The following is a 17,774-nucleotide window of genomic DNA, read 5'->3' as shown; positions in this document are numbered from 1 at the left end:
GCAGGTGCGTTGACTTGTCTGCAGGTGCGTTGACCTGTCTGCAGGTGCGTTGACCTGTGTCCGGTGCGTTGACCTGTCTGCAGGTGCGTTGACCTGTCTGCAGGTGCGTTGACTTGTCTGCAGGTGGGTTGACCTGTCTGCAGGTGCGTTGACCTGTCTGCAGGTGCGTTGACCTGTCTGCAGGTGCGTTGACCTGTGTCCGGTGCGTTGACCTGTCTGCCGGTGCGTTGACCTGTCTGCAGGTGCGTTGACTTGTCTGCAGGTGGGTTGACCTGTCTGCAGGTGCGTTGACCTGTCTGCAGGTGCGTTGACTTGTCTGCAGGTGGGTTGACCTGTCTGCAGGTGCGTTGACCTGTCTGCAGGTGCGTTGACCTGTCTGCAGGTGCGTTGACCTGTGTCCGGTGCGTTGACCTGTCTGCAGGTGCGTTGACCTGTCTGCAGGTGCGTTGACTTGTCTGCAGGTGGGTTGACCTGTCTGCAGGTGCGTTGACCTGTCTGCAGGTGCGTTGACCTGTCTGCAGGTGCGTTGACCTGTCTGCAGGTGCGTTGACCTGTCTGCAGGTGCGTTGACCTGTCTGCAGGTGCGTTGACCTGTGTCAGGTGCGTTGACCTGTCTGCAAGTGCGTTGACCTGTCTGCAGGTGCGTTGACCTGTGTCAGGTGCGTTGACCTGTCTGCAAGTGCGTTGACCTGACTGCAGGTGCGTTGACCTGTGTCAGGTGCGTTGACCTGTCTGCAGGTGCGTTGACCTGTGTCAGGTGCATTGGCCTTTGTCAGGTGCGTTGACCTGTCTGCAGGTGCGTTGATCTGTGTCAGGTGCGTTGACCTGTCTGCAGGTGCGTTGACCTGTGTCAGGTGCGTTGACCTGTCTGCAGGTGCGTTGACCTGTGTCAGGTGCATTGGCCTTTGTCAGGTGCGTTGATCTGTGTCAGGTGCGTTGACTTGTCTGCAGGTGCGTTGACCTGTGTCAGGTGCATTGGCCTTTGTCAGGTGCGTTGACCTGTCTGCAGGTGCGTTGACCTGTGTCAGGTGCATTGGCCTTTGTCAGGTGCGTTGACCTGTCTGCAGGTGCGTTGATCTGTGTCAGGTGCGTTGACCTGTCTGCAGGTGCGTTGACCTGTGTCAGGTGCGTTGACTTGTCTGCAGGTGCGTTGATCTGTGTCAGGTGCGTTGACCTGTCTGCAGGTGCGTTGACCTGTGTCAGGTGCATTGGCCTTTGTCAGGTGCGTTGATCTGTGTCAGGTGCGTTGACTTGTCTGCAGGTGCGTTGACCTGTGTCAGGTGCATTGACCTTTGTCAGGTGCGTTGACCTGTCTGCAGGTGCGTTGATCTGTGTCAGGTGCGTTGACCTGTGTCAGGTGCGTTGACCTGTGTCAGGTGCGTTGATCTGTGTCAGGTGCGTTGACCTGTGTCAGGTGCGTTGACCTGTGTCAGGTGCGTTGATCTGTGTCAGGTGCGTTGACCTGTGTCAGGTGCGTTGACCTGTGTCAGGTGCGTTGACCTGTCTGCAGGTGCGTTGACTTGTCTGCAGGTGCGTTGATCTGTGTCAGGTGCGTTGACCTGTCTGCAGGTGCGTTGACCTGTGTCAGGTGCATTGGCCTTTGTCAGGTGCGTTGATCTGTGTCAGGTGCGTTGACTTGTCTGCAGGTGCGTTGACCTGTCTGCAGGTGCGTTGACCTGTGTCAGGTGCATTGACCTTTGTCAGGTGCGTTGACCTGTCTGCAGGTGCGTTGATCTGTGTCAGGTGCGTTGACCTGTGTCAGGTGCGTTGACCTGTGTCAGGTGCGTTGACCTGTGTCAGGTGCGTTGATCTGTGTCAGGTGCGTTGACCTGTGTCAGGTGCGTTGACCTGTGTCAGGTGCGTTGACCTGTCTGTAGGTGCGTTGATCTGTGTCAGGTGCGTTGACCTGTCTGCAGGTGCGTTGACCTGTGTCAGGTGCGTTGATCTGTGTCAGGTGCGTTGACCTGTGTCAGGTGCGTTGACCTGTGTCAGGTGCGTTGACCTGTCTGCAGGTGCGTTGATCTGTGTCAGGTGCGTTGACCTGTCTGCAGGTGCGTTGACCTGTCTGCAGGTGCGTTGACCTGTGTCAGGTGCGTTGACCTGTGTCAGGTGCGTTGACCTGTGTCAGGTGCGTTGATCTGTGTCAGGTGCGTTGACCTGTGTCAGGTGCGTTGACCTGTGTCAGGTGCGTTGACCTGTCTGCAGGTGCGTTGATCTGTGTCAGGTGCGTTGACCTGTCTGCAGGTGCGTTGACCTGTGTCAGGTGCGTTGATCTGTGTCAGGTGCGTTGACCTGTCTGCAGGTCCGTTGACCTGTGTCAGGTGCGTTGATCTGTGTCAGGTGCGTTGACTTGTCTGCAGGTGCGTTGACCTGTCTGCAGGTGCGTTGACCTGTGTCAGGTGCGTTGACCTGTCTGCAGGTGCGTTGACTTGTGTCAGGTGCGTTGACTTGTGTCAGGTGCGTTGACCTGTCTGCAGGTGCGTTGACCTGTCTGCAGGTGCGTTGACTTGTCTGCAGGTGGGTTGACCTGTCTACAGGTGCGTTGACCTGTCTACAGGTGCGTTGACCTGTGTCAGGTGCGTTGACCTGTCTGCAGGTGCGTTGACCTGTCTGCAGGTGCGTTGACTTGTCTGCAGGTGGGTTGACCTGTCTACAGGTGCGTTGACCTGTCTACAGGTGCGTTGACCTGTGTCAGGTGCGTTGACCTGTCTGCAGGTGCGTTGACCTGTCTGCAGGTGCGTTGACTTGTCTGCAGGTGCGTTGACCTGTCTGCAGGTGCGTTGACCTGTGTCCGGTGCGTTGACCTGTCTGCAGGTGCGTTGACCTGTCTGCAGGTGCGTTGACTTGTCTGCAGGTGCGTTGACCTGTCTGCAGGTGCGTTGACCTGTGTCCGGTGCGTTGACCTGTCTGCAGGTGCGTTGACCTGTCTGCAGGTGCGTTGACTTGTCTGCAGGTGGGTTGACCTGTCTGCAGGTGCGTTGACCTGTCTGCAGGTGCGTTGACCTTTGTCAGGTGCGTTGACCTGTGTCAGGTGCGTTGACCTGTGTCAGGTGCGTTGATCTGTGTCAGGTGCGTTGACCTGTGTCAGGTGCGTTGATCTGTGTCAGGTGCGTTGACCTGTCTGCAGGTGCGTTGACCTGTCTGCAGGTGCGTTGACCTGTGTCAGGTGCGTTGACCTGTGTCAGGTGCGTTGACCTGTGTCAGGTGCGTTGACCTGTGTCAGGTGCGTTGATCTGTGTCAGGTGCGTTGACCTGTGTCAGGTGCGTTGACCTGTCTGCAGGTGCGTTGATCTGTGTCAGGTGCGTTGACCTGTCTGCAGGTGCGTTGACCTGTGTCAGGTGCGTTGATCTGTGTCAGGTGCGTTGACCTGTCTGCAGGTCCGTTGACCTGTGTCAGGTGCGTTGATCTGTGTCAGGTGCGTTGACTTGTCTGCAGGTGCGTTGACCTGTCTGCAGGTGCGTTGACCTGTGTCAGGTGCGTTGACCTGTCTGCAGGTGCGTTGACTTGTGTCAGGTGCGTTGACTTGTGTCAGGTGCGTTGACCTGTCTGCAGGTGCGTTGACCTGTCTGCAGGTGCGTTGACTTGTCTGCAGGTGGGTTGACCTGTCTACAGGTGCGTTGACCTGTCTACAGGTGCGTTGACCTGTGTCAGGTGCGTTGACCTGTCTGCAGGTGCGTTGACCTGTCTGCAGGTGCGTTGACTTGTCTGCAGGTGGGTTGACCTGTCTACAGGTGCGTTGACCTGTCTACAGGTGCGTTGACCTGTGTCAGGTGCGTTGACCTGTCTGCAGGTGCGTTGACCTGTCTGCAGGTGCGTTGACTTGTCTGCAGGTGCGTTGACCTGTCTGCAGGTGCGTTGACCTGTGTCCGGTGCGTTGACCTGTCTGCAGGTGCGTTGACCTGTCTGCAGGTGCGTTGACTTGTCTGCAGGTGCGTTGACCTGTCTGCAGGTGCGTTGACCTGTGTCCGGTGCGTTGACCTGTCTGCAGGTGCGTTGACCTGTCTGCAGGTGCGTTGACTTGTCTGCAGGTGGGTTGACCTGTCTGCAGGTGCGTTGACCTGTCTGCAGGTGCGTTGACCTTTGTCAGGTGCGTTGACCTGTGTCAGGTGCGTTGACCTGTGTCAGGTGCGTTGATCTGTGTCAGGTGCGTTGACCTGTGTCAGGTGCGTTGATCTGTGTCAGGTGCGTTGACCTGTCTGCAGGTGCGTTGACCTGTCTGCAGGTGCGTTGACCTGTGTCAGGTGCGTTGACCTGTGTCAGGTGCGTTGACCTGTCTGCAGGTGCGTTGACCTGTCTGCAGGTGCGTTGACCTGTCTGCAGGTGCGTTGACCTGTGTCAGGTGCGTTGACCTGTGTCAGGTGCGTTGACCTGTCTGCAGGTGCGTTGACCTGTCTGCAGGTGCGTTGACCTGTCTGCAGGTGCGTTGACCTGTCTGCAGGTGCGTTGACCTGTGTCAGGTGCGTTGACCTGTGTCAGGTGCGTTGATCTGTGTCAGGTGCGTTGACCTGTGTCAGGTGCGTTGACCTGTCTGCAGGTGCGTTGATCTGTGTCAGGTGCGTTGACCTGTCTGCAGGTGCGTTGACCTGTGTCAGGTGCGTTGATCTGTGTCAGGTGCGTTGACCTGTGTCAGGTGCGTTGATCTGTGTCAGGTGCGTTGACTTGTCTGCAGGTGCGTTGACCTGTCTGCAGGTGCGTTGACCTGTGTCAGGTGCGTTGACCTGTCTGCAGGTGCGTTGACTTGTGTCAGGTGCGTTGACTTGTGTCAGGTGCGTTGACCTGTCTGCAGGTGCGTTGACCTGTCTGCAGGTGCGTTGACTTGTCTGCAGGTGGGTTGACCTGTCTACAGGTGCGTTGACCTGTCTACAGGTGCGTTGACCTGTGTCAGGTGCGTTGACCTGTCTGCAGGTGCGTTGACCTGTCTGCAGGTGCGTTGACTTGTCTGCAGGTGGGTTGACCTGTCTGCAGGTGGGTTGACCTGTCTACAGGTGCGTTGACCTGTCTACAGGTGCGTTGACCTGTGTCAGGTGCGTTGACCTGTCTGCAGGTGCGTTGACCTGTCTGCAGGTGCGTTGACTTGTCTGCAGGTGCGTTGACCTGTCTGCAGGTGCGTTGACCTGTGTCCGGTGCGTTGACCTGTCTGCAGGTGCGTTGACCTGTCTGCAGGTGCGTTGACTTGTCTGCAGGTGCGTTGACCTGTCTGCAGGTGCGTTGACCTGTGTCCGGTGCGTTGACCTGTCTGCAGGTGCGTTGACCTGTCTGCAGGTGCGTTGACTTGTCTGCAGGTGGGTTGACCTGTCTGCAGGTGCGTTGACCTGTCTGCAGGTGCGTTGACCTGTGTCCGGTGCGTTGACCTGTCTGCAGGTGCGTTGACCTGTCTGCAGGTGCGTTGACTTGTCTGCAGGTGGGTTGACCTGTCTGCAGGTGCGTTGACCTGTCTGCAGGTGCGTTGACTTGTCTGCAGGTGCGTTGACCTGTCTGCAGGTGCGTTGACCTGTGTCAGGTGCGTTGACCTGTCTGCAGGTGCGTTGACCTGTGTCAGGTGCGTTGACCTGTCTGCAGGTGCGTTGACTTGTGTCAGGTGCGTTGACTTGTGTCAGGTGCGTTGACCTGTCTGCAGGTGCGTTGACCTGTCTGCAGGTGCGTTGACTTGTCTGCAGGTGGGTTGACCTGTCTACAGGTGCGTTGACCTGTCTACAGGTGCGTTGACCTGTGTCAGGTGCGTTGACCTGTCTGCAGGTGCGTTGACCTGTCTGCAGGTGCGTTGACTTGTCTGCAGGTGGGTTGACCTGTCTGCAGGTGGGTTGACCTGTCTACAGGTGCGTTGACCTGTCTACAGGTGCGTTGACCTGTGTCAGGTGCGTTGACCTGTCTGCAGGTGCGTTGACCTGTCTGCAGGTGCGTTGACTTGTCTGCAGGTGCGTTGACCTGTCTGCAGGTGCGTTGACCTGTGTCCGGTGCGTTGACCTGTCTGCAGGTGCGTTGACCTGTCTGCAGGTGCGTTGACTTGTCTGCAGGTGCGTTGACCTGTCTGCAGGTGCGTTGACCTGTGTCCGGTGCGTTGACCTGTCTGCAGGTGCGTTGACCTGTCTGCAGGTGCGTTGACTTGTCTGCAGGTGGGTTGACCTGTCTGCAGGTGCGTTGACCTGTCTGCAGGTGCGTTGACCTGTGTCCGGTGCGTTGACCTGTCTGCAGGTGCGTTGACCTGTCTGCAGGTGCGTTGACTTGTCTGCAGGTGGGTTGACCTGTCTGCAGGTGCGTTGACCTGTCTGCAGGTGCGTTGACTTGTCTGCAGGTGCGTTGACCTGTCTGCAGGTGCGTTGACCTGTGTCAGGTGCGTTGACCTGTCTGCAGGTGCGTTGACCTGTCTGCAGGTGCGTTGACTTGTCTGCAGGTGCGTTGACCTGTCTGCAGGTGCGTTGACCTGTGTCCGGTGCGTTGACCTGTCTGCAGGTGCGTTGACCTGTCTGCAGGTGCGTTGACTTGTCTGCAGGTGCGTTGACCTGTCTGCAGGTGCGTTGACCTGTGTCCGGTGCTTTGACCTGTCTGCAGGTGCGTTGACCTGTCTGCAGGTGCGTTGACTTGTCTGCAGGTGGGTTGACCTGTCTGCAGGTGCGTTGACCTGTCTGCAGGTGCGTTGACCTGTGTCCGGTGCGTTGACCTGTCTGCAGGTGCGTTGACCTGTCTGCAGGTGCGTTGACTTGTCTGCAGGTGGGTTGACCTGTCTGCAGGTGCGTTGACCTGTCTGCAGGTGCGTTGACCTGTCTGCAGGTGCGTTGACCTGTGTCCGGTGCGTTGACCTGTCTGCAGGTGCGTTGACCTGTCTGCAGGTGCGTTGACTTGTCTGCAGGTGGGTTGACCTGTCTGCAGGTGCGTTGACCTGTCTGCAGGTGCGTTGACCTGTCTGCAGGTGCGTTGACCTGTCTGCAGGTGCGTTGACCTGTGTCAGGTGCGTTGACCTGTCTGCAGGTGCGTTGACTTGTGTCAGGTGCGTTGACCTGTCTGCAGGTGCGTTGACCTGTCTGCAGGTGCGTTGACCTGTGTCAGGTGCGTTGACCTGTCTGCAAGTGCGTTGACCTGACTGCAGGTGCGTTGACCTGTGTCAGGTGCGTTGACCTGTCTGCAGGTGCGTTGACCTGTGTCAGGTGCATTGGCCTTTGTCAGGTGCGTTGACCTGTCTGCAGGTGCGTTGATCTGTGTCAGGTGCGTTGACCTGTCTGCAGGTGCGTTGACCTGTGTCAGGTGCGTTGACCTGTCTGCAGGTGCGTTGACCTGTGTCAGGTGCATTGGCCTTTGTCAGGTGCGTTGATCTGTGTCAGGTGCGTTGACTTGTCTGCAGGTGCGTTGACCTGTGTCAGGTGCATTGGCCTTTGTCAGGTGCGTTGACCTGTCTGCAGGTGCGTTGATCTGTGTCAGGTGCGTTGACCTGTCTGCAGGTGCGTTGACCTGTGTCAGGTGCGTTGACTTGTCTGCAGGTGCGTTGACCTGTGTCAGGTGCATTGGCCTTTGTCAGGTGCGTTGATCTGTGTCAGGTGCGTTGACTTGTCTGCAGGTGCGTTGACCTGTCTGCAGGTGCGTTGACCTGTGTCAGGTGCATTGGCCTTTGTCAGGTGCGTTGATCTGTGTCAGGTGCGTTGACTTGTCTGCAGGTGCGTTGACCTGTCTGCAGGTGCGTTGACCTGTGTCAGGTGCATTGACCTTTGTCAGGTGCGTTGATCTGTGTCAGGTGCGTTGACCTGTCTGCAGGTGCGTTGACCTGTGTCAGGTGCGTTGATCTGTGTCAGGTGCGTTGACTTGTGTCAGGTGCGTTGACTTGTGTCAGGTGCGTTGACCTGTCTGCAGGTGCGTTGACCTGTCTGCAGGTGCGTTGACTTGTCTGCAGGTGGGTTGACCTGTCTACAGGTGCGTTGACCTGTCTGCAGGTGCGTTGACCTGTCTGCAGGTGCGTTGACCTGTCTGCAGGTGGGTTGACCTGTCTACAGGTGCGTTGACCTGTCTGCAGGTGCGTTGACCTTTGTCAGGTGCGTTGACCTGTGTCAGGTGCGTTGACCTGTCTGCAGGTGCGTTGACCTTTGTCAGGTGCGTTGACCTTTGTCAGGTGCGTTGACCTTTGTCAGGTGCGTTGACCTTTGTCAGGTGCGTTGACCTTTGTCAGGTGCTTTGACCTGTCTGCAGCCTCAGGTGTGTCTCCTTTGCCGTGTCTTACAGAACAGACAACTCCATAAAGAATCATTGGAACTCCACCTTGAAGCGTAAGGTGGAGAAGGAGGGTTACCTGCACTTCCTGCAGCTGCATGGCTCAAGCTCCGCCCCCAGACCTGGGACCAGGACCCATGCGTCCCGCAGAGCCCAGACTAAGGTCCGTCCCTTGTCAGCAGGTTGCCCCTAGTAGGTCGGGACACTGATGCTGGTCTGTGTTCTTGCAGGCCGACAGTCTGTCCACCATCAAAGACGAGTCCAGCTTCTCTTCCAATCAGAGCACCTGCAGACCGCATGGAAGCTCCGCCCACCTGTGTTCCACCTGGGCCCCCGCTTCCTGCTCAGGCTGCAAGCAGGGCGCCTCCACCGAGCTGATGGAGATGGTAAAGCCGTCCACTGTACCCTGCCTATGTCTGTCCTCTGGGACCCTGCCCATGTCTGTCTCTGTCCCCAGCAGAAGTCCTGCTCGTCCCAGAACCTGGAGGCTTGGAGCTACCAGGAAATGACATCACACCCATCTCCAGAGGCGCCGCTGCTCAGAGAGGACTCACCGTCCGTCATCGACCTGAGCAGGAGCTACGTAAGGCGTTGTGGCAGGGCCGGTCCCGGCTTCCTGAGGACAGGTGAGACAGCTGCTGTCTTGTGCAGGTCCCAGGTGTTAAGGAGCAGTTGATGAAGACGGATGAAGGAGCGTCCTTCCTGGACTCGTCCTCGTCCTGGGAGAGGAGCAGCATGATGGAGGCAGCAGTCTTCTCCCCAGCTGAGGTAGAATCACAGAGAGACGGACAGAGACATGTCCAGGTGTCCTTCAGGCTGGCCATCTCAGTGTCTACCTGTCCCAGGTCTTCAGCCTGAGTGCTGCAGAGGAGCTGAGCTTCCAGCGCCCGCCGCTCACCTCCACGCCGCTCTGCTCCCTCAAACACCAGAGCGTCTGCTGCGTCCACTGCAGCCTCGGCTCCAGGTCCGCTCCGGCCTTTCTCACTTTAACCCCTTGTGACCCCTGACCCTAACTCCTCATTGGTCCGTTCAGGACAGAGCAGATCAGAGCGCTGTTCCCCTCGGCTCCGGAGACGCCCACGCCGCTCAAGGTGCCCGACTGCCAGGACGAGGTGAGTCCAGCCGGCCGCCGCCAACCGGCCGCCAGCTGGAGCTCAGGCTGAGCCCTGTGTGTGTGTGTGTGTGTGTGTGTGTGTGTGTGTGTGTGTGTGTGTGTGTGTGTGTGTGTGTGTGTGTGCGCGTGCTTCAGGTGGCAGCCTGCTCCAGACTGATGATGAACCTGACAGGAGGAGAGAGGAGCAGTGACCCCGACAGCCAGCAGTCCAGCTGCAGCTCTGAGGTCAGCCTGACACAGAACCCTCTGAGCGGGTCCAAAGTGGGTTCTGTCGGGTCCATGTCTGTGTCCTAGTCGTGGGGTTTAGGTTTCCTCCTGATCCTCTTCCTGCTACCGGAACCGACCCGGTCCAGATCTATGCTGCGAGTGACTGACTGTACCGTCTTCTGTCAGCGGGTCGTTTTGGACCCGTGTGTCCTGGGTGTCCTCCAGGTGGGACGTCCCCATAACAGAGAGGCGTCCAGGAGGCGTCTGATCTGTCCAGATGCTCCTCTTGACGTGAAGAGCAGCAGCTCTACTCTGAGTCCCTCCTGGATATCTGACCTTCTCACCCTCTAAGAGCCCAGACACCCTACAGGGGACCCATTTGGGCCGCTTGTGTCCGTGACCTCGTTCTTTCAGTCATGACCCAAAGCTCCTGACCGTAGATGAGGGTGGGAACGAAGATCAGCCGCTAAATCAAGAGCTTTGCTTTTTGGCTCAGCTCTCTCTTCACCAGAACAGATCGTTACAGATCGGTGCAGATCTTTACAAATCGGTGCAGATCCGCCTGTCGATCTCCTGCTCCATTCTTCCCTCATTGGTGAACAAGATCCTGAGATTCTTGGATTCCTCCACTTGGGTCAGGACTTCTTCCCCCACCCAGAGAAGGAACTCTGTACTTTTCTGGCTCAGTTATTTATGCATTTATTTCTATAGCTATGAATTTTTATTTCATTTATTGATAAAAGAAAGAACCTTGAACACATTGATCAACAGGTCCTGCATGTCGTTCAACACATTTTCTCTCTTGGTTTCTCATCCAGGGTGTCAGACACACACACAGACACACACACAGACACACACACACATAACACACACACACACAGACACACACACACAATACACACACACACACACAGACACACACAGATACACACAGACACACACAGACACACACAGACACACACACACAGACACACACACAGACACACACACACACAATACACACACACAATACACACACACACACAATACACACACATAACACACAATACACACACACAGACACACACACACACAGACACACACACAGACACACACAGACACACACACAGACACACACAGACACACACACACACAATACACACACACAATACACACACACACACAATACACACACATAACACACAATACACACACACATAACACACACACACACAGACACACAGACACAGACACACACAGACACACACACAGACACACACAGACACACACACATAACAGACACAGACACACACACACACAGACACACACACAGACACACACACACACACGCACAGACACACACACAGAATCACACAGACACACACAGACACACACATAACACACATGCCCAATAAAGTGCAGGTGGTGAAGTTAGCTCGTTGGTTAGATAACTAGCTAACTCTGAAGGAGGCTAACATGTTGCTTGGTGCCAATAACGCTGTCGCAGTCCTTATGATTGACTCACACACACATTGTGAGGTAAAAATAAAGATAATACTTACATGTCAGAGCTCTTGCTGTGTAAAATTATATTATTCAGGGTCTCAGTGTGTTTGGTTCACTGAAAATGTTTTCCTGACAGAAACAGTTGGTCAGAAACAAAGATTCCCATTAAAGTCCATAGGAAATGAATGCGGGTCAGTTTGGACCCAGTCGTGGAAGAACGGGTCGGAACCTCAAACATGCTTTTCTTAAAACGTATAAAAGTCCATTAAAAATCTGAGTGTCATGAAATCAGTGACATGTTTCTTCAGGAACTCCTGGGAAATGAAGGGATGAAAACTTTTCATGGCAAAGATGTTGCAAAAAGATGACCTGACCTGACCGGGTCCAAAAGGACCCGCTTACACATCGGACGGTTAATGTCCCTCTCATGACCTTGACCTGACCTTCACAACCAGGTCCTCCTTATCTGAGCCTCACCTTCCTGACCTTTGACCTGCAGGTGCACGGGGAGAGCCTGCTGAGCTCCATCCTACAGAGCCAGAACGGGACCGGCTCGGCCTCACAGGTCCAAGTGGGTTCCGGTTCGGGCCAGCAGAAGGTCCAGGGCCCGTCCGGGTCGGCGGTTCCGGCTCAGGCCCGCTTCGTCCCGACCTGCGACGAGTTCGAATGCTTCCCGCTGGACGAGCAGCTGGAGGTGTGGTGGGCCCAGCAGCACGCTCCCAACCAGGGCTCGCCCGAGTGTCCGGCCAACAGAACCAACCCGTTCGAGGTAACGGCCCAGCCCGGCTCAGAACCAGAACCGGGTTCTGCTCTGCCTCTCAGGCTCACCTGTGTGTGTGCAGGTGAGCGGCGAGCTGCAGGTGGTGATGTTCGGGAGAACCGAGGACCAGGCCAGTCTGACCCAGCAGGCCCGCCACTATGTGGCGCCGTGACCAGAACCAGGTCCAGACCCGGTCGCACCAAGCGGTGAGCCGGACCAACAGACGAACCTCCATCCAGACGCTGTGATGTCATCCTTACATGTCTGTTGTTTCAGGTGAGCATCCATGTGGGACCAACCAGAACCTTCAGAGTTCTGGACGCTTCACTTCTAACAGGTCAGTTATCACACAGAACCAGAACCGACGGCTCCTCTGGCTCTCAGAGGCCGGACCAGAACCAGAACTGAAATTTGAAAACTCTCAGTCGTATGGATGAACTGTGGGAACAGGCGGTGCAGATGACCTTTGACCTCCAACACTTCCTGATGTTCCACTTGTGGTTACGATCTGATCTGTAGCTCGGTTTGGTTCTCAACATGTGAAACACTTTGGACCTAAACGCCAGTCCGGACGGAACCGGTACTGTCCACGATCTGCTAGACAGGTTCCATATCGGACCGATCCAAACGGCTCCCAGCGCCGCGCCGCTCACCGACGACCCAGAATCACGACAGAATCAGAACCGGTCCTGATCTTTTGATTTCTGATGGGATCAGTTTGAATGAAGAAGAACTGACGGATCAGCAGAACCAGAACTAGAACCGTCGTTTCCAGACGGGAAGAGATGGAGCTGGAACCAATGAACAGAACCGGGTAGAACCATGTGGAACCGAGTAGAACCATGTGGAACCCGGTAGAACCATGTGGAACCGAGTAGAACCATGTGGAACCGAGTAGAACCATGTGGAACCGAGTAGAACCATGTGGAGCCCGGTAGAACCATGTGGAACCCGGTAGAACCATGTGGAACGCAGTAGAACCATGTGGAACCCGGTAGAACCATGTGGAACCCAGTAGAACCATGTGGAACGCAGTAGAACCATGTGGAACCCGGTAGAACCATGTGGAACGCAGTAGAACCATGTGGAACCCGGTAGAACCATGTGGAACGCAGTAGAACCATGTGGAACCCAGTAGAACCATGTGGAACCCGGTAGAACCATGTGGAACCCGGTAGAACCATGTGGAACCATGTGGAACCTGGTAGAACCATGTGGAACCCGGTAGAACCATGTGGAACCCAGTAGAACCATGTGGAACGCAGTAGAACCATGTGGAACTCAGTAGAACCATGTGGAACGCAGTAGAACCATGTGGAACGCAGTAGAACCATGTGGAACCCAGTAGAACCATGTGGAACCCAGTAGAACCATGTGGAACTCAGTAGAACCATGTGGAACTCAGTAGAACCATGTGGAGCCCAGTAGAACCATGTGGAACGCAGTAGAACCATGTGGAGCCCAGTAGAACCATGTGGAACACAGTAGAACCATGTGGAACGCAGTAGAACCATGTGGAGCCCAGTAGAACCATGTGGAACACAGTAGAACCATGTGGAACCCAGTAGAACCATGTGGAACTCAGTAGAACCATGTGGAACACAGTAGAACCATGTGGAACCCAGTAGAACCATGTGGAACCCGGTAGAACCATGTGGAGCCCAGTAGAACCATGTGGAACACAGTAGAACCATGTGGAACCCAGTAGAACCATGTGGAACACAGTAGAACCATGTGGAACGCAGTAGAACCATGTGGAACTCAGTAGAACCATGTGGAACCCAGTAGAACCATGTGGAACTCAGTAGAACCATGTGGAACACAGTAGAACCATGTGGAACCCAGTAAAACCATGTGGAACCCGGTAGAACCATGTGGAACCCGGTAGAACCATGTGGAACGCAGTAGAACCATGTGGAGCCCAGTAGAACCATGTGGAACGCAGTAGAACCATGTGGAGCCCAGTAGAACCATGTGGAACACAGTAGAACCATGTGGAACGCAGTAGAACCATGTGGAGCCCAGTAGAACCATGTGGAACACAGTAGAACCATGTGGAACGCAGTAGAACCATGTGGAACCCGGTAGAACCATGTGGAACGCAGTAGAACCATGTGGAGCCCGGTAGAACCATGTGGAACGCAGTAGAACCATGTGGAACCCGGTAGAACCATGTGGAACGCAGTAGAACCATGTGGAACCCGGTAGAACCATGTGGAACGCAGTAGAACCATGTGGAACGCAGTAGAACCATGTGGAACCCAGTAGAACCATGTGGAACCCGGCAGAACCATGTGGAACTCAGTAGAACCATGTGGAACCCGGTAGAACCATGTGGAACGCAGTAGAACCATGTGGAACCCAGTAGAACCATGTGGAACCCGGCAGAACCATGTGGAACCCAGTAGAACCATGTGGAACGCAGTAGAACCATGTGGAACCCGGCAGAACCATGTGGAACCCAGTAGAACCATGTGGAACCCGGTAGAACCATGTGGAACGCAGTAGAACCATGTGGAACCCAGTAGAACCATGTGGAACCCGGCAGAACCATGTGGAACCCAGTAGAACCATGTGGAACGCAGTAGAACCATGTGGAACCCGGCAGAACCATGTGGAACTCAGTAGAACCATGTGGAACCCGGTAGAACCATGTGGAACGCAGTAGAACCATGTGGAACCCAGTAGAACCATGTGGAACCCGGCAGAACCATGTGGAACCCAGTAGAACCATGTGGAACGCAGTAGAACCATGTGGAACCCGGCAGAACCATGTGGAACCCAGTAGAACCATGTGGAACTCAGTAGAACCATGTGGAACCCAGTAGAACCATGTGGAACCCGGCAGAACCATGTGGAACTCAGTAGAACCATGTGGAACCCGGTAGAACCATGTGGAACGCAGTAGAACCATGTGGAACCCAGTAGAACCATGTGGAACCCGGCAGAACCATGTGGAACCCAGTAGAACCATGTGGAACGCAGTAGAACCATGTGGAACCCGGCAGAACCATGTGGAACCCAGTAGAACCATGTGGAACCCGGTAGAACCATGTGGAACGCAGTAGAACCATGTGGAACCCAGTAGAACCATGTGGAACCCGGCAGAACCATGTGGAACCCAGTAGAACCATGTGGAACGCAGTAGAACCATGTGGAACCCGGCAGAACCATGTGGAACTCAGTAGAACCATGTGGAACCCGGTAGAACCATGTGGAACGCAGTAGAACCATGTGGAACCCAGTAGAACCATGTGGAACCCGGCAGAACCATGTGGAACCCAGTAGAACCATGTGGAACGCAGTAGAACCATGTGGAACCCGGCAGAACCATGTGGAACCCAGTAGAACCATGTGGAACCCAGTAGAACCATGTGGAACCCAGTAGAACCATGTGGAACCCGGTAGAACCATGTGGAACCCAGTAGAACCATGTGGAACCCAGTAGAACCATGTGGAACCCAGTAGAACCATGTGGAACCCAGTAGAACCATGTGGAACGCAGTAGAACCATGTGGAACCCAGTAGAACCATGTGGAACCCAGTAGAACCATGTGGAAGCAGTAGAACCATGTGGAACCCAGTAGAACCATGTGGAACCCAGTAGAACCATGTGGAACCCAGTAGAACCATGTGGAACCCAGTAGAACCATGTGGAAGCAGTACAGAACCAGAGTACTGATCCGATGTTCTTGTGTTCCAGAACGGAGAAGAACCGCAGGTGACCTTCGCCTCGAGGGATGAAGATGACTCCTCCTCCTCCTCCTCCTCCTCCTCCTCCTCCTCCTCCTCCTCCCCCCCTCGTCGTCCAGGCAGCCAATCAGAAGAGAGGATTTCTTGTCGTTTCCTGCTACCTCATCAGTTCTCTCTGATGTTTTATTTCTTTGTTTGGGGAATTTTTTTTCTGCTTTCCTTGTTTAATCCGACCAGAAGGAGACGAGTTCCGGGTCGGTTCTGATCGTGGGCCCGGACCGGGTCGCCGCCTGGCCTTTAGATCCGGTTTTTATCTCTGGACGTTTATTCTGTTTCTTTCTTTCTTGGAACGTTGCTGTGATCCCAGGGGAAGTGCTGCTCATGGACCGGATCGGAACCGACCCACTTCAGGGACTTTTCTTTATTTCTGACGGCACTTTATCTTTAAGCTTTGCACTTTGGATCGGAACCGATCGAAGCAGAACCTTGAATCAGACAAGATTATTCACAATTTAATGATTTATACGATTAAATCTTTATTTGCATGTTCAGAACACGTGGAGAACTTTGTTTAGGACAGAACCAGTACAGATGAAGTTCTGTGTGAAAGTCCAGTTTCTATGGGACCCGACCGGACCTGGTTCTGGCTGTGACTCTGATGATTTCTTGTGAGAATAAAGGACCAGATGGAAACACTTGGACTGTTCTCCGTGTGCCTCTGTTCCAGAACCGAGGTCCGGTTAGCGCTTCTGATGAAAACAACTCTTTGGTTCTTCAGAACCAGACTCGGGTCGGTCCAGGTCCCAGCTGGACTTGGACCTTCAACACTCTGACAGTTCTGGATAAGAGTCAGAATGCACCAGAACCAGGATCCAGGATCAGCCCCCCTGGTTCTGGTTCTGGTTCTGGTCTAGTCGGGCTGGAAGGCGCTGGTGTCGCCCTGCGGCCGTCCCAGCAGGGGGCAGCAGCTCTTCCTCCTGGACTGGGTAAGGACTCTGCAGAGGAAGCCGGAGGGGGCGGAGCCACAGGGGGCGGAGCCACTGGGGGGCCGGCCTTCCTCAGCAGCCGGGTCGTGCTGCGGCCACTGCAACTGCACAGAACCGGGTCAGAATCTAGCCAGAACCGGTCGTAGTGCGTCTGGTCATCATTACCTGGTGCAGCCACAGGGGGCGCTGTGCGTCTGAACCGTGGCAGGAACTGAACCCCTCCTCAGCAGAGTGGGCGTGGCTCCAGATGAGGCTCCGCCCTGCAACAGAGACCGTGACACCACCGCCTCTCAGCCAATCCACTGCTGAGGTTCTGGTCAGCCACAGAGACCCAGATCTCGCCTGTCCTCATCAGAGACAGGAAGTGAGGGAACAGGAAGTAAAGGAGACAGGAAGTGAAGATCCCAGGTGTGCAGCCTGCTGGTTCCACTCCTCTCTGCTGACCCACAGCCCTCAGAGCTGTGAGCTCAGAACCTCCATGAACTCTGGAACTTCTGACCCGGTTGGGTTCCCATTCGGAACCGGATCTCTGCAGATCTGTAGGTCAGGAGAACCCAGAGGGAGAGAACAGGACTTCCTGTGGATCCGTTAGCCGCTTCCATCCATGAGGACGCCCCTCAGTGATGTGTCCAACGAGTCTCATGGACGCCGTCGTCCATTCAGGTCCTTTCAGATTAAGAGCTTTAGAGTTTCTTAGTAACTGACCTGAGCAGGAAAACACTGACTTAGCTCTGCTATGGCTAACAACAAGCTAACAGATAGACAGGTGTGGTCCAGATGTTCACCTGCTGATAACCACACACTAATCAGCTAGCAGCCATGTGTGTGTGTCCAGGTGTCTGCGTATGTCCAGGTGTGTGTGCGTGTCCAGGTGTGTGTATCCAGGTGTCTGCGTGTGTCCAGGTGTGTGTGTGCATGTCCAGGTGTCTGCGTGTGTCCAGGTGTCTGCGTATGTCCAGGTGTGTGTGTGTGTGTGTGTGTGTGTGTGTGTCCAGGTGTGTGTATCCAGGTGTCTGCGTGTGTCCAGGTGTGTGTGTGTGTCCAGGTGTGTGTGTGTCCAGGTGTCTGTGTGTCTCCGTGTGTGTGTGTGTGTGTGTGTGTGTGTCCAGGTGTGTGTGTGTGTCCAGGTGTGTGTGTGTGTGTCCAGGTGTCTGTGTGTCTCCATGTGTGTGTGTCCAGGTGTCTGTGTGTGTGTGTGTCCAGGTGTGTGTGTGTGTCCAGGTGTGTGTGTGTGTGTCCAGGTGTGTGTGTGTGTCCAGGTGTCTGTGTGTCTCCGTGTGTGTGTCCAGGTGTGTGTGTGTCCAGGTGTGTGTGTGTGTCCAGGTGTGTGTGTGT

At 55.2% G+C, this 17,774-nt stretch overlaps 1 protein-coding gene across 3 annotated transcripts in view; it reads left to right on the top strand.

The window, feature by feature from the left end:
• The window catches only part of LOC103460494 (uncharacterized), a 23,806-nt gene extending 7,655 nt beyond the window's left edge, over window positions 1-16,151 (top strand). Inside the window, exons 7-17 of one of the 3 annotated variants that reach the window (XM_081598615.1) lie at window positions 8,207-8,357; window positions 8,425-8,580; window positions 8,655-8,777; window positions 8,846-8,962; window positions 9,040-9,158; window positions 9,228-9,306; window positions 9,444-9,533; window positions 11,500-11,769; window positions 11,843-11,966; window positions 12,037-12,097; window positions 15,464-16,151. In XM_081598615.1, coding sequence (XP_081454741.1) covers window positions 8,207-8,357; window positions 8,425-8,580; window positions 8,655-8,777; window positions 8,846-8,962; window positions 9,040-9,158; window positions 9,228-9,306; window positions 9,444-9,533; window positions 11,500-11,769; window positions 11,843-11,932 — 1,195 coding nt within the window. In that variant the 3' untranslated portion in view covers window positions 11,933-11,966; window positions 12,037-12,097; window positions 15,464-16,151. Of the gene's footprint in view, window positions 1-8,206; window positions 8,358-8,424; window positions 8,581-8,651; window positions 8,778-8,845; window positions 8,963-9,039; window positions 9,159-9,227; window positions 9,307-9,443; window positions 9,534-11,499; window positions 11,770-11,842; window positions 12,098-15,463 lie in introns of all 3 variants that reach the window. The other 2 variants (XM_081598613.1, XM_081598614.1) reach the window with 2 other exon arrangements.
• Window positions 16,152-17,774: the final 1,623 nt, after the last annotated feature.

Source organism: Poecilia reticulata, chromosome 17 (genome assembly GCF_904066995.2).
Source record: "Poecilia reticulata chromosome 17, P_reticulata-male-v2, whole genome shotgun sequence".
Taxonomy (NCBI): domain Eukaryota; kingdom Metazoa; phylum Chordata; class Actinopteri; order Cyprinodontiformes; family Poeciliidae; genus Poecilia; species Poecilia reticulata.
Note: the sequence above shows the minus strand (reverse complement) of the source record. Positions and strands in the feature narration are given on the sequence as shown.